At 47.3% G+C, this 12,688-nt stretch overlaps 1 protein-coding gene across 1 annotated transcript in view; it reads right to left on the bottom strand.

The window, feature by feature from the left end:
* Positions 1 to 1,245: 1,245 nt before the first annotated feature.
* SLC39A14 (solute carrier family 39 member 14) overlaps positions 1,246 to 12,688 on the bottom strand; it is a 48,973-nt gene continuing 37,530 nt past the window's right edge. The window contains exons 4-9 of the mRNA XM_036312829.1: positions 11,830 to 11,999; positions 9,739 to 9,861; positions 8,823 to 9,011; positions 8,490 to 8,697; positions 7,438 to 7,622; positions 1,246 to 4,265 (exon numbers count right to left, since the gene is read on the bottom strand). Of these exons, the coding sequence (XP_036168722.1) occupies positions 4,119 to 4,265; positions 7,438 to 7,622; positions 8,490 to 8,697; positions 8,823 to 9,011; positions 9,739 to 9,861; positions 11,830 to 11,999 (1,022 nt within the window). The 3' untranslated portion in view covers positions 1,246 to 4,118. The remainder of the gene's footprint in view (positions 4,266 to 7,437; positions 7,623 to 8,489; positions 8,698 to 8,822; positions 9,012 to 9,738; positions 9,862 to 11,829; positions 12,000 to 12,688) is intronic.

The raw sequence follows: 12,688 nt of genomic DNA, 5'->3' as shown, positions 1-12,688 counted from the left end.
TACCAGTGAAAGACCAATGTGAACATTTAATCTATTACTCCAGTTTGAAAAGTGGAAGGACTGCCCTGGCCAGTATGGGTCTGTTGGTTGGGCGTCATCCCATGCATCAAAAGGTTGCTGGTCAGGGTGTATGCCAGGGACTTGGGTTCGATCCCTGGTAGGGGGCATGCAGGAGGCAGCTAATCTATGTTCTGCTCTCACATCGATGTTTCTCTCTTTCTCCCTTCCTCTCTCAGTGAAAAATCAATAAAAATATTTTTTAAAAAGTGAAAGGACTCGGCAACAATAAGCATTGGGGAACCTCTACCATAGCATTAAGATCGCATCAATTCTTTTATCTTACTGCTCATTTTTAGTGTCAAACAAATTCCTGGTCCTGTGACTAAAGATAAATAAGAAAAGGTTTATAACTTAAGTGTTATGACAGGACTTATCCCTGTAAGATATAAAGGAAATGTGGTTTACATGAGCCAAATTACTACTCAAGTTTTAAATCATGGATTTATAACAAGAGAAAAGTGAAATGGAAAGCTCTTTAGGAAACACCACAGTTCTATGATGCAACATCAGTGATGTCACAGGCCCATAAAAGATAAATTAATCATTTAAAATGAGCATGGCCCTAGCTGGCTTGGCTCAGTGGATAGAGCGTCAGCCTGCAGACTAAAGGGTTCCAGGTTTGATTCCAGCCAAGGGCACATGCCTGGGTTGCGGGCTCGATCCCCAGTAGGGGGCGTGCAGGAGGCAGCCGATCAATGATTCTCTCTCATCATTGATGTTTCTCTCTTTCCTTCTCCCTTTCTCTCTGAAATCAATAAAGAAATATATTTTAAAAAATAAGAAGATAAAATAAAATGAGCATGTTATATTTAAGATTCCTGCCCTGACCGGTTTGGCTCCGCGGATAGAGCATCGGCCTGCGGAGTCAAGGGTCCCAGGTTCGATTCCGGTCAAGGGCATGTACCTTGGTTGCGGGCACATCCCCCATGGGGAGTGTGCAGGGGGCAGCTGATCGATGTTTCTCTCTCATCGATGTTTCTAACTCTCTATCCCTCTCCCTTCCTCTCTGTAAAAAATCAATAAAATATATATTTTAAAAAGATTCCTTCTAAAATCCCTTCTCCAAATGTAAGGTGGACCAATAAATCAAAGCTTTGAAGTCAAGTGAGACACCATCGCCACCTTGTGTTTAACAGCCTTCATTTCACCCACATTATTGCAAAAAAAAATCACACGTAGGGATTCAACAATTATAGAATATAGCTTTATTTATAGAATCTTACAAACAAAACATTTAAAATCCATAACTTAAGTTATTTTCTTTTCTAATTTATTGTCATAACTCCTGAGTTATTTTTAAAAATACTGTGATGGAACTGCAGAACTATAAAAGGAAATAGAAATAAAAACCTAATCTCTCTTGGAAAAATCAGACTTTTCGTTTTTAAGCAGATTTCCAGCATACTACCATGTGTTTGGAAGAAGACTTACTAAGAACAGGTCATATGATACCCAAACAGAGAAGCCTTTTTTAAAATCCAGGGTGAAGGACCAATGAAGGAAAGCCCCAAGTTGACACTAGACACAAAAGGCCTTTGGAGGCAAAGAAGAGAGGCAACCTGCCTGGCAGGGCGAGGGTGAGAAGTGGCAGGACCCCTGGTCCCAGTTCACTGCTCCTGCAGGACACAGGCTTTCCTTGCTATTGTTAATAGGAGCTGGTCCATCCAGGTATAGAAGTAGATGATGTGAATGCCAGGGGGGCAAAAGTCCTCAAAATTCACTACCCCTCAGACTTCTAATATATACAAATGCTTTCAAAAGAGCAAATTCAACAAAAGTTCAAAAGAAGTCGCCACATTTTCAACTCATGAGGCAGGTCTGTTGCCAACAGCAACATACAATCAGTTGAACGATTTGAGTGTTTTCTCCCTTTCTAAGCTCCAACCAGGACTGGCCTCTGGACTAGTTACAGTTTAAAGAGAATTTCCCTTTGAGGCAGCTGTCTATGTAAGGAAGGTTCTTAATACACATGTGCACAGAAAGGGTAAGCACCTTACTACTTCAATTGTTAAAAAAAAAAATTGTTAAACACTATATTTTTGAGCTCTTCTAAAACTAGGAACCCATTAACCCTAACTAATTTACTCCAAGAAGAATGGTATTCGTAAGGAATGATGTATAGGGAATGCTAAAACTGTAAATTTAATACATCAATGTGAATTAAGGAAAGTAAAATCTTTTAAAGTCTTAAAGTTTGAGTGCTATTTTCTGCTAGTTCCTGAAAGCAATCTGAGAAAAACAACAACAGAAAAGACAAAGAATCAGTAACAATAACAATGTTAACATAAAGTTAGATTCCAACATTCAAGGAATTGGTTCTTTGGTAAAACTGGACCATAATCCTATCAGGAGACAGACCTGATATCTAACCTAGAATCTTGGTAACTGTTTTCCTTCTTCTTTAGCCCATTCTCAAGTCAACAGGCCGGAGAAGGAGGAAGAACTTCTAAAGTATCACCAGCAGTTTTCCTGCTCATGTTCTTTTCAAGAATATTCCTGGTTTGAGGGATGTTTTCAAAGAAGAAAAAAACAAAACAAAACAAGATAGAGGCTGCTTTTAATTCCTGTTCAGTGGGAAGTTTTTCTGGGTAGTAGAGAAAAACTCACAGGTGCTGGCAACGAACCAGCAGTTGTCAGTCATGCACACGAATCAGTTTGCGAACACAACCCCTGGGCTGCAACTGTGGGCACCACACAGAAAGGCTTCTGGAGAGGCTGGCTCCCCAAGGTGGCTGAGGAATCTCACATTATCAATATGATAATAATAAATCAATTCACCTAGTGAACCTGGATTAGCTCCCCTTGAAGCCAGCGTTCTGAGAAGAGGGCTCCACAGTGCCAAGGCTCACAGACAAGTCTGTCAATCCATTTCTGAAGAGAGCTAGAGCAATTGATATCAATACAGGATTCGCCCTTTCTTGTTTGGGGTGAGGACAATGCCCGTTAAAACCCGTTCACAGCGGACTCAGCGGGCCCTCTGTTCTGCACACACCTGCAGAGCCCAACCGAAGTTCTGGACCTTGCATCTCACAGTTGTATGATTCGTACTCTTATTCATAAAATTAGCAAATCCTAAACGGTGTCTGCACGGATTCCTCTTCTGGTACCGATCGAAGCTGCACTCTCATTCCATAAGACATGTGGGCCAGGGGAGGGAAATCGGTGCAGCCTCCCCTCTAACACCAGCATCGAATGTGCTCAGAATGTGCTTCTAGGCAGGCAGCTACGATGGGAGTGGGGAAGAGGAGGTGGAAATCACAGCAAAACCTGTGGATTTGTTGCAGGCCTCCCTTCTCCGCCCTCTGTTCTTATTAGTGTTACTCTGAAAGAAGGGGAGGTCCAGGTACCTGAACCCACATGTTAGCTCTGCTGGACGGCCAGGAAATACCAGGTGCAGCCACAAAATCAGCATTCCCGTGGGCACAAGCAACGGTCCGACAGGACACACACCATGGGCTCTCCTTCCCTCTCACTCAGGATGACCTCACCTCCCTCCTGCCCTTCTCCTGTCCCAATGTTCTGTTCTCTCTGAGAGAAGAGGCAACTGAACTGATTGAAAATCAGAACTCCTGTCTCCTGTACCTTTTCTGTAAAAAAATAGGACTATATTCACTAAAAAATGGGTCATCTTGAGGTCCAAGATACACAGATTCATAGGCCCTAAACCATAGATTCACTTCCTGATATTTCTAACCAGGTTATAACTGCTGCCTATATTTTTGCATTGGGGCCAAGGACCCCAAATCTCTCAGCACTGGTTCAGAGAGAAAGGGGCCAGGGTAACCAGAGGAAAAAATGAGGCTTGTCTGCTAAGCTGCATTCAGGTTCCAGAGTCACTCTGAGAAGGAGGGAGAAGAAAGGAGAGAGGTGCTACCGGGAGACTGTTACCAGGCAGCGTATTACTAGCACAAAGCATTTTAAAAACAATTGACATTTCCGTGGAGAAATACAGTCCGTGTCACAGTTTCTAAAAGAACTGCCTCTCCTGAGGCGCCTCATGGATGCCGCGTCCGAGGGCTAAGGGGCCAACCGTCAGTTCCTCAGGTTCCTGCAGGGCCCTAGCCGATCTGGATCTGTCCTGAATACATGGTGAGGAGCAGCATGATGGAAAAGCCAGTCAAGAGACCCAGGTTCTGGATGACAAAGGGGACCAATATGCTGCCCTTCCTCTCATCCTCCAGGGCGACTTCATTCATCTCAGGGAACTGAGAAAGGAGAAAAAAACAAGAGAGAAGAGCTGCAGTTCCGTTCCTAACTTTGTACATCCAAGAGAATTCATTGCAATGTCAATATTATATCTAATAACGGTTATCATACTTACTCTATTAATATTGTTAATACAGTAACAATTAGTATGTAACATGACTATTATAGTAGCTATTATTAGTATGGGGTGAATATTATATAATATATAATCTACACTAATAAAAGACAAAGATGCTAATTGACCATACCTTCACTACGCCCATCAGCCAATCAGAAGAGTATGCAAATTAACCCAACAAAGATGGCCGTTAAATTTGCATACTGCAGGCGGGGCGGGACAGCGCAATCTGCCGCCCACCCCGCCGCCATCCAGGCCTGCCATCTGTGACCCAGTGCGGGATCTGGGCCTGCCATCTGTGACCCGGGGAGGTGGGGCAGGCACCGCAGGATCGGGCCTGCCATCTGCCACCTGGGGAGCGGGCCTAAGCCAGCAGGTGGTTATCTCCCGAGGGGTCCCAGACTGTGAGAGGGCACAGGTCGAGCTGAGGGACACCCCCGCCCCCGGGCCTCTAGTGCACCGGGCCTCTAGTCCTATATAATAAAAGCCTAATATGCAAATTGTCCCCTCAACCAGGAGTTCGACTGGGAGTCGACTGCTCACTATGACATGTGCTGACCACCAGGGGGCAGCATGGAACATGACGGGCGTCAGTGATGTGGTGCTGGCAGTGGGTGGCAGTGGAGGCCCTAATGGGCCCCAACGAGAGCCAGACCACAGTGGGATGGTGGAGCAGGTGAGTGGGCGGCACCAGGCCAAGGCAGGTGTGAGCGGGTGGGCCTGGCCCAGATCAATCGCCCCACAGACAGTGACCAGTGGCGACAGTGGGGGACGGGCCTGCTGCCTGGCTCCCAGGTGCTGAGGGAGCCGGGCGGGGGCCTGATGACTCAGGCAGAGGGGGGGCACGCAGGGCCCTAGGGCCCAGGTGCTGCCCAGGGCCCAGAGGTCAGCTGGGATCTGCCCTTTCACACCAGACGCTCGCACTTTGATCGCCAGCCAGGCCTAGGGACCACACCTGTGCACAAATTTCATGCACCGGGCCTCTAGTTAAGATATAAAAATACACACACACACAGTTGGTTTACAAAGAAAATTAACAGCAATAGCCTCTAGAACAGGGGTGGGACAAACTTTTTGACTCGAGGGCCACAATGGGTTCTTAAACTGGACCGGAGGGCCGGAACAAAAGCATGGATGGAGTGTTTGTGTGAACTAATATAAATTCAAAGAAAACATCATTACATAAAAGGGTACGGTCTTTTTTTTTTTAGTTTTATTCATTTCAAACGGGCCGGATCCGGTCCGCGGGCCGTAGTTTGCCCACGGCTGCTCTAGAACTTGAATGTAATAGCCTTTCCCCAAAGCTATTACACTATAGCAGACCCTTGAAAATGGGGTAACAGGTGCTGACCCTCGTGCATTTGAAAACCCACGTGTAACTTGACTCCCACAAAATTTAGCTCTCAGTATCACAGGAGATTGGTTCCAGGACGCCCCCACACCACAGGTACCAAGATCTGTGGACACTCAAGGCCACTATAAAATGGCTTAGAACAAAGCATATAGTAGGCCCTCCACATCCATGGATTCCCAACCGCAGACTGAAAGTAGTACAGGTTTTTACTGGAAAAAAAAAAATTAAAAATCCATGTACGAATGGACCTGCACAGTTCAAATCCTTGTTTTTGAAGGGCCAACCATACGTTACAACTACTGAGGTAAAACAGAATACAACACATGCATGTCATCCTGGATGTGCTTAGGTGCTGGCTAAAAATAACTGCTTTGATAAAAATAAACTTTTTATTGTGATCTTTAAAAACAGTTGCAAAGATATCTTTTGCTTTCAAAATGTTACTGTCACTTCTTAGGGAAACTGAGAGACTACACAAGGGGCCAGAGATTGGAGCTATGACTCAAGGCCTCTCGCTGCTGGCCAGCAAGGCAGGCAACAAGGACACCTTCCAATTCAAGTGATGCAAAAAAACCCTCACCACAGGGAGGGCTCCCCATAAGAAAGGAGAATCTAAAAATGTTTCCATGGTGAGGCTGGATCTTGGTGGTCTACTCTCATCATCTCTCAAAAATATTATTTTCAGCCCTGGTCAGTGTGACTCAATGGTTAGAGCACTGGCCCTCGTATCGAAGGGTCATGGGTTCAATTCCTTGTCAAGGGCATATACCTGGCATATGTTATTTGTTATAACATAAAACATCTGTCAAGGCATGTGCAGGAGGCAACCAATTGATGTTTCTCTCTCTCTCTCTCTCTCTCCCCCTCTCTCCCTCCTTCCATTCTGTCTTAAATCCATGGAGAAATATCCTGGGGTGAGGATTAACAACAACAACAAAAATTTTATTTTCAAAGGTGACAGAAAACAATTCAGGCAAATATGTCAAAGAAAATGACACGCCCACAAACAAGGTTAGTTATACAAAACATGTGACAAATCAGGTATTTCACTAGCAAACTCAAAACTACTTAAATTGTCACACCAGATGTTAGCAGAAACGGTACAATGTATACATCCGGACACTGCTGGTAATGCTTTCCATTGACCTATCTGTATCTATCCTATCATACTCCCATTTTCAAGGAAGGACCCTGGAGCCGAGTTTAGTAATCATTTTCTTTTCTTTAAAATTAAATATATTTTTATTGATTTTTGTTAGAGAGGAAGGGAGCGTGATAGTTGGAAACATCGATGAGAGAGAAACACCGATCAGCTGCCTCCTGCAAGCCCCCCACTGGGGATCAAGCCTGCAACCAAGGTACATGCTCTTGTCCGGAATCGAATCCAAGACCCTTCAGTCTGCAGGCCGATGCTCTATCTACTGAGCCAAACCAATTAAAGCAGTAATCATTTTCTTTAAGGACATCTGCTAATGGAAACAAGCTTTTTGTTCTTTGAAATCTAATGTCCCTTTAAAAAGCACTGAATTGTATACCTGAAGTAGGTGAACTGTGTGTGGGGAGAATAATTCTTCCTCATATAAAGCTGTCATAAAAAACTCCTAACTCATGTCTCCTTGGCTGTCCTCCCATCCAATGACTTCAATAATCCAATCCCGCTTTTGTGATTTTCTCATGGTATAAACTATGCAGGACTTACCATATCAGCCAGAGAAATATACAAGAACATTCCTCCAGCCAGCGCGAAGATCCAGGTGGCAGAGAAGTGGCTGCCGGCCAGGATGCCAAAGGCCATACCCACGTAACAGCAGCAGGCAGAAAGGAAGTTGAAGAAGAGTGCTTGCTGGAGGCTCATGCCAGCATTGAGCAGGATGACAAAGTCTCCTAGGGGGGGAGGACAGAGGGGAGAGTGCGGCAGTCACTCTAGGAGGTGGGACCGAGTGCACGATGAAGACAGACTGCTTAAAGTATGGATCAAGTCTGCGCGGAAATCAAGACAGCCCCAGACATGAGATTATGGTGACAAGACGGAGGCACCTTCACCTTCGTGTCCTGGAATTATCTGTTTGCAAAGCTGGCCATGTACGCCCCGGACAAGAGGCTGAAAATAACGCAAAATAGACAACCAACTAGCAACAGCCTCGTTTCTCTCCTGATGGTGAAACAGAGGAGCTTCCCTATTCAGAACCACAATGAATGGTATTTTTAGGAAACAAAATTGAGACTGAGGGAAGTTAGGTAATTTTCCCACAGTCACAAGCCAATAAATGGCAAAACCAGGACTTGACCTGGAGTCTCTGAGCCTCCAAAGTCCAGACTTTTTACACTCCCTCTGATAAAACAAAGGGCCTCCACAAAACTCCCAGCTCATCTACCTTCTTCCAACCACCAGACTTCTAACGGGCATCTCAGTCTTCGGGAAATTAATAGGATATAACAAATAACACATGCCAAGCACTTAGAAGAGCGTACGGCATGCAGAAAGTCCCTTTCACTACTTTCCCTGTTACCTTCATGATAAATCTATGAGGCAGGCACTGTCACCTACCCCAATGTATAGGTGAGGAAACTGAGCCACAGCAACTATTAATTCAACTGTTAAGAATTAGTGGTTAGATTTCACCTCGCATTGAATGTATTAATCCATTATAACAAGTGTTCTGAAGTTGGGGAGGAGTCGGCCATAAGAAGGGTGCTCGTGCCAATCACGAGGCGGCCACGTGGAATGGGGTTGGGGGCATATGCACTCACCTAACTCGTGTGGGAACTCCTCACAGAGAATGGCCACTGAGGTGCTGATGCCTTGGAAAACAGACACAGTGAAGGAGGCTCCAATGGCCAGGCCGTCGATGAAATTGTGGAGGCCATCGCTCAGGGTGATCATCCAGGCCAGAGTGCCAATATCAGAGTAGCGAATGCCTTTCAGCCAGTAACAGGCACTCTGGGAAGCTTGCAGGTCCTGCAAGAAAGCCAGGCCCCATGGCCCCCAGGTCAGGGGCGGACGGTGGACCTTCGAGGTAGGTCTGAGACACCAAGGCCATTAACCCTTAAAGGCCCCCACCCAGCAGCAGATGACCCACTGACCTGGACAGACAGCGAGCCCACAATGACCTTCTCGTCCATCACGGGCAACTTGCCGTCCAGCTCGCTGCTGCAGTGCTGAGGAATCATGTGGTCCAGGTCCCCATTCTGCAGCTTTTCCGTCACCCCCTCCTCCTGGTCCTTCTTAGAAGGAAGCGTCTCGGAGGCATAATGGCTATGTCCGTGATGATGCTGGAGGGACCACAAGGAGTGGTGAGGACGACACTCACCAAGACATTAAGCTTCCTGGGACCTGCTCTGAGTCAAAGCTCCGAGCACTGGGAAGACCCATTCCCACCATCAGAAAAATCACAAGCAGGCAACACCCACGGAAACCCAGCCTGTTAGAGAGCGGAACCAAGGTGAATGCAAGGGCCTGGCACAGGACAGACAGCAAAGCAGTGACTGCAGGGCCCACACTCATTCCAGAGGCAGCACTGCCCAAGATATTGAGAGCTTCCCCTTTGCAATGGCTAATTTTATTCAATTCAGCAACTATCTGGGGAATAACTACATTGCAGGCACTAAGGGTATCTTTCTGGATCTATACTATAATAATCAGCCTTATTTCTTTGCGGTCATACTTCATACACAGTGCGTGTCCATTTCCAGCCCCTCCTTCATCTCCTAAAGGTATAAAAGTGTGTGAAGGACATCATTTAGAATAAAGCAGAGAGAATGAACTATAGCCTAGTCAAAGGCACACAGGCCAGATCTGGTTTCTGGTCTGCCCGTGCCACCTGCTATTATCCTCATGAGGCGAAATGGGGTGTCCACTCATGACACTTGTGGGCTCTGCTCCCCCCTCCCCACCCCAGGCCACTGCAGGGGTGCCGAGGACCCACCACCGTGACACACCGCATTCCGGAGACAGATGCTTGCCCCGGGAGCACCTCTTTTACCAACAACTGGGCCTCACCTCATTTTTCTGCTTAAGGAGCATTTTCAAGATCTTCTCTGTGAAAAAGAAAAGATAGAAACCCCCAAACACCACTGCAGACTTGGAGACGTAATCATCCTTCAGAGGGTCGAAACCAAAGGCCTGTGGACCCAAACAAAGAAAATAAGTTTGAGAAAATAAGCACTCTCCACTGGTCCCCTCTCATCGCTTACCCACTTCCCTGGTTGTGTGCAGGGGGACAAGCGCACTGGGACAGCTGGCGTCTATCCGTCCCTCTCCAGCGGAAGCTAACTCCTGATGTCTCCCGACTGTCCCGTCGCCAGGCCTCCTAGGTTCTCTCTCGCTTATTTTCTGATGCAAAAGACACATCATCCTCAGAACAGTACTGTCAGGCAGAACAGCCTGGAGACAGTTTTCTGCTTTTAATGAGGGCTCTGCCCCCATTTCTCCATTTGCCAGACCCTGCCTGCGCATCCCGTATGTAAAGAGAAGACATTTGTGTTCACTTTCATCGCTATCTCATGCCCCTGCATGATCTGCCCGTAAACACCAAGGGAGGTGGTGTAACTACACTTTCTAAAATGGGAAATCCATTCCCCAGTTAAATAGCAAGAATTGCGGCAGCTTCCTGACCACAGATCTCCCAGTGACCACAAGACCGAGAAAGCAGACTGTGTTGCTGCACGTGTCAATTTTGGGGGTTCTATTTTGAGTTCTTTCTGGAAACTCTGCTTATTTTGGGGGGTGGAATCCATTGGGGAGTGGACAGGAGTAGAAATCAAGAGAATTCCTTTCTCGAGGATGCCCCTGGCCTGCAGTGGGGCCTTGGGAAGGAGTCCGGACCTGCTCCTCAGTTTTCTGACCGGTAACTGCCCCTTCAAGGGAATAAACCCCCTCCTTCTCATGAAGGGGAGAATAAACTCCAGCCTTTTCACGAATGGGTCCATGATAAAAGTGATCCTAAGTACCAGGAACTCTGGGCTGCCTAAACGGTAGCTGTTTTCCTTTCTGCTTTTAAGGGACAAAATGCAATCTCTGCCCAGTTATTAGTTTTCTAAGTGACATAAAGGTCAAGTTCTAGAGTGGAAAGAACACATTTGGATCGACTTTCCAGGACAGTCACATCACCTTAAGGAAAGTGGAGTACAAAGAGGCAATAATGTTCCCCACAGAAGCCAGGACGCTGGCAAGGACAGAGCATGGCTCCGGGGACCACGAGCCTGGCTTCTGGGACAGGGGCTCGGTCCGGGTCAGGTTCCTCAGCTGGAAGACGAGTAAGACATCACTCCTTCTCTAGATATTACAGGGTTTATCTAAGGATCAACTGAGAAAACACAGAACCACATCTCGGAAAACAAAAGGTTAGGAGAAGCATGTGGCGTCATCTCTGTGCTCCCTGGCCCTGTCCAGGCCTGTCAGACCACCTGGGGTGAAATGCCTGTGCTGCCGTCATCAGCGGGTCTCCAGCCGATGACTCCCACCCAGATGCAGCTTCTCCGGGGCTGCTGCCAAACCCAAGTCTGAGCTCCCCCCTCCTCCGTGGAGGGTTTTCTCACTAACCTGGGCCAAGGGGCAATGGTGCCTTCGCTGCACGTGACACCAGACTTTCTATCTGGATTACTACCTTTGCCTCAAAATGCCCTACGGAGGACGGATCTTTTTATTGTGACCTATGCATTCTGTTGAATATTTGTTGTGCCAGAGCTACAAATTAGGAGCTGTCAGTGATCTAACTACACTACATCTTTTCAGCAACAGTTAGCACTTCCGAGGCATCAGGCACCTGACAAATATTAAGTCATATAACCCCCATGACATCATCATCAAGTCAGGCCTGTTGTTTCCCCATTTCACATAATGAGGGAATAGGACAGAGGTTAAGTGACGTGCCAGAAGTCACACAACTTGTCAACAGTGAAGCTGGATTGGAACTCAGCTCTTATACCTGTGCTACCTTGCCTACCCTAGCTCTGCCCAGGCTTAGCTTCACCTTCCTGAAGGAAAGCACCTCCTTTCTCTGCCTTCCAGGGAACTGGAGGGTCCTCCCACGGTGCCCGCTGTCCCCAGGAGACAGTGTGCTCCTGGGTGAGGGGCCCTGGCTCGCCATACCTCAGGGATGAGCTGGAAGAGGGCGTTGGAGTAGAGGGTGCCAATCGCCAGAGCTATGAAGTAGAGCAGCAGCCTCTTGTAAAAGGTCTTCTTCATGAAGGGCACCACAATGGCCCCCAGCAGGGAGCAGAGGGAGATGATGGTCACGCAGAGGAGACCATACCCCCACACTGCCATTGGGGGAGAGCCAGGCCCACCCAGGACAGGGAGAAGGGCGAGCACCCCATGGCATGACAATACCATTTAGGGGGGGAAAGGTGGAGGGAGTGGGGCAGCAACAAGGAAGGTTTTGGTGGGTATTAACAAAGGCAACAAAAAGGAAAATCAGAGAGACAAGTAGGGAGGGAGAGAGAAATAGAAAATCTGTTAGTGATTCAAGTCTGATGCAATTTCCTTTAATTAATTCAGAAGAAATGAAGAGGAATTCAAGATGGCCTTGGAACTCTGTGGCCCCTGTCCCCACTGCCTTTGCTGGCCAGGTCACACCTGCCAGCTGGTGTGACTGGCACAGGGGGTTGCCACCTCGGCGTACAGCCATGGTATGTGCAGGTCTACCCAGAAGCTGCCACGCAGACACTGGACCCAAGGCTCTCTTTAATAGGAAACAAGAGCATCTGGAAAGAAACTGACGACCGTGCTTCCACCACCTTGCTTTGTGCACCCGACCCGTAACTGCACAGGCACGTGCACCAACACCCGGGCCTGGTCTGTGGGCACAAGATACAGCCCAGTGCAGGGCTGAGCAGTGGAGACGAGTAAGGCCCAATGCCCGTGAATTCCAGATTCTTAACTTCTCAAGATGTGTGTGTGTTTGTTTTCCTTTGCTTTGAAAGGGCTCCAGTGTGGAGAACAGAGTTCC

This window comes from Myotis myotis, unplaced genomic scaffold (genome assembly GCF_014108235.1).
Source record: "Myotis myotis isolate mMyoMyo1 unplaced genomic scaffold, mMyoMyo1.p scaffold_m19_p_6, whole genome shotgun sequence".
Classification (NCBI taxonomy): domain Eukaryota; kingdom Metazoa; phylum Chordata; class Mammalia; order Chiroptera; family Vespertilionidae; genus Myotis; species Myotis myotis.
The sequence above is the reverse complement of the archived record's forward strand: the minus strand, read 5'-3'. Positions and strand labels throughout refer to the sequence as shown.